The sequence below is a fragment of the Haliaeetus leucocephalus genome, unplaced genomic scaffold, assembly GCF_000737465.1.
Source record: "Haliaeetus leucocephalus isolate CR32 unplaced genomic scaffold, Haliaeetus_leucocephalus-4.0 Scaffold0, whole genome shotgun sequence".
Taxonomy (NCBI): domain Eukaryota; kingdom Metazoa; phylum Chordata; class Aves; order Accipitriformes; family Accipitridae; genus Haliaeetus; species Haliaeetus leucocephalus.
Genome location: NW_010972436.1, coordinates 29,954,415 through 29,957,047, shown reverse-complemented (window position 1 = coordinate 29,957,047; position 2,633 = coordinate 29,954,415). Strand labels below are relative to the sequence as shown.

The 2,633-nt window shown below is 72.2% G+C and overlaps 2 protein-coding genes across 2 annotated transcripts in view; one reads left to right on the top strand and one right to left on the bottom strand.

The window, feature by feature from the left end:
• Positions 1-2,633, top strand: part of LOC104829357 (zinc finger protein 208-like) — an 81,741-nt gene that overhangs the window by 44,820 nt on the left and 34,288 nt on the right. The window lies entirely within an intron of this gene.
• SSPO (SCO-spondin) overlaps positions 1-2,633 on the bottom strand; it is a 34,946-nt gene that overhangs the window by 17,974 nt on the left and 14,339 nt on the right. Inside the window, exons 26-33 of the mRNA XM_010562247.1 lie at positions 2,485-2,578; positions 1,963-2,363; positions 1,516-1,746; positions 1,255-1,428; positions 824-1,060; positions 582-704; positions 372-463; positions 43-268 (exon numbers count right to left, since the gene is read on the bottom strand). Of these exons, the coding sequence (XP_010560549.1) occupies positions 43-268; positions 372-463; positions 582-704; positions 824-1,060; positions 1,255-1,428; positions 1,516-1,746; positions 1,963-2,363; positions 2,485-2,578 (1,578 nt within the window). The remainder of the gene's footprint in view (positions 1-42; positions 269-371; positions 464-581; positions 705-823; positions 1,061-1,254; positions 1,429-1,515; positions 1,747-1,962; positions 2,364-2,484; positions 2,579-2,633) is intronic.

Here is a 2,633-nt window from a genome sequence, read left to right as displayed (position 1 = left end):
CCCCCCCCCGACCCCCCCATCCCTGCCAGCAGTCCCACTCACCAGGGCAGGCGATGCTGAAGCACTGCTGCTCCTGCACAGCCTGACCACGGCACCGGTGCAGCACACCAGGTCGGTGCTGATGGCAGCCCCGCGTGCGCTGCTGCAAGCCGGGGCCGCAGGAACGGGTACAGGTGCCCCAGGGCCCCCAGGACCCCCAGACCCCACAGTCCTGCTCGTCCTGGGGTGGTCCCCCCCCGGCCCCACAGTCCGGCACCCCGTCGCACACCTGCGGCACCGGTGTGATGCTGAGCCGGGGAGGCGGCGAGGCAGCACTGTAGGAACCCCCTGGTGGCACCGGGAGGGGCAGGGGTCCCCCACAGCCCCCATACCTGCTGGAAGGTGACGCACTCATCCTCGCCGCAGGTGTATTCGGCGCAGGGTCCCCCCGTCCGGTTGCTCCCACCGGTGGGGACGTGGCTTTCTGGGGAGGGGACAGGGGGTGGCCATGGTGGGGTGGCCGTTCCCAGCCGCAAACCCCAGGCGCTGTCAGGCTGCAGCCCCCCGCCACCCCTCACCTCCCTTGCTGGGGAGCCCCTCACCACAAGCCAGCTCATCCTCGCCCCGGGGACAGTCGGTGGCACCGTCGCAGACCCTCGATGTGTTGAGGCACAGGCCATCGTCGCAGGCAAAGTGCCCCGGACACGGCGGGATGGCGGTTGAGCCTGCACCGGGGCCAGAGCACCATCAGGCGTGACGCTGTGGGGGGACCCCCAAGAGCATCCCACCATGCTGGGTGTCACTGGGGAGGGGGACACCGGGGGAGACCCCGACCACAGCTCACCACAGCGGTCGGTGCTTTCATCAGAGCGGTCGTGGCAGTGGGGGACGCCATCGCAGAGGTGGCCGTAGGGGACGCAGTCGGTGCCGTGGGCGCAGGGGAAGTGTCCGGGCTCGCAGCCACCGGCACAGCCCAGCTCGTCGCTGCCGTCGCGGCAGTCGGCTTCGCCGTCGCAGAGCCAGCCCCGCGGCGTGCACTCCCCGCTCCCGCAGGCGAAGGCGTAGGGGCCGCACACCGGCACTGGGGGCCGCGGGTCACCGTGGGGTGCCCGGCCCAGCGGTGCCCATCGCACCCCCATCCCCACCAGGTCCCATCCCAGCGCAGAGCACGGTGATCCCGGCAAACCTCCCCCGTGCCAGCACCGGGGCTATGGGGCAGGGCAGCGGGGAGCCGCGTGGGGAGTCCGGCCGCCCCACAGCATCGCCACCCCTCACCTGCCGAGGCGTTGGCAGGGGTGGTGAGCACGGCAGCGGCCAGTGCCGCCGCACACCCCGCCGGGCTCTCGTCCCAGCCATCCCGGCAGTCATGGTGGCCGTCGCAGACTGTGGCCTCGCCAATGCAGGAGCCGTTGGGGCAGGGCAGCTGCCCGGGGGCGCAGGTCACCCGGTCTGGGGGGGGGACACACAGTCCCATGGGGCGATGCTGCCACGGGCAGGGGGTCCTGGCGGCGGGGGCTGAGCCCCGTGGCCCCTCACCTGGGCAGAAAGCCTCGTCGGTGCCATTGGCACAGTCGCGGTGGCCATCGCAGACGGTGGATGGGGGCAGGCACCGGGCATCGGGACACTGGAAGCGGCCAGGGGGGCAGACGCAGCCGCGTTCATCGCTGAAGTCACCGCAGTCGTCGTGGCCGTCGCAGCGGTGAGGATATGGCACGCACCGACCCACCGCGCAGCGGAACTCACCCGCCTCGCAGCTCGGGCTGCAGCCTGCAGTGGCAGCGGTCAGGGACCCCCGCCGTGGCGCATAGACCCCCAGGGTCAGGGGCCTCAGTGACCTCCACCATGGGGCACAGGCCTTGCTGATATGGGGCACAGCCTGCTTGCAGCCCCCTCCTGCACCCCACTGCTCTGGGACCCGGGACCCCCACAATGCCGCCCCAGCACCCCTGGGCACAGCTGTGGGGGGGCCGTGGGGCCACTCGCCTGCTTCATCCGAGTTGTCGGCGAAGCCGCAGTCCAGCTCTCCATCGCAGACGCGTCCCGGGGGGAGGCAGCGGCCGCTGGCGCAGCCAAACTCGGGGGGGGGGCAGGGGGAGGGGGGGCAGCCGTCCTCGTCAGAGCCGTCGGGGCAGTCGGGCACGCCGTCGCAGCGGGCGCCCCAGGCCAGGCACTGCCCGCCAGCGCAGCGGTGCTGGTGCGGGGCGCAGCGCGGGGCGCAGACTTCATCCGAGCCATCCCCGCAGTCCTCCTCGTTGTCACAGACCCAGGCGCCCGGCACGCAACGCCCATCGGCGCGGCAGGCAAACTCCCACTCGGCGCAATGCGGCGAGGACGGGCACGGCTCCGGCGAGGACGGGCAATGCCACCGACCCGCTGTGCACGTGCTGTAGGAATGGGGACGGCTCAGCCCTGGGGTGCTCCCCACCATCCTGGCGTCACCGTCCCGGTAGCCCGGCTGCTGGCAGGTGCTGGATGGCTGTGCCAGCACCAGGCGGGGAGACTCACCAGTTCTTGCAGCCCTGCTGCACCGTGGCACCGGCCGGGAAGGCAAAGCCGTCCCAGAAACATGGGCACTTGGCGGGCTCGATGCAGCCACCATCTGCCAGCGGAGAGGGGAGGAGGTGTCAGCCCCATGCCAGCCCCATATCAGCCCC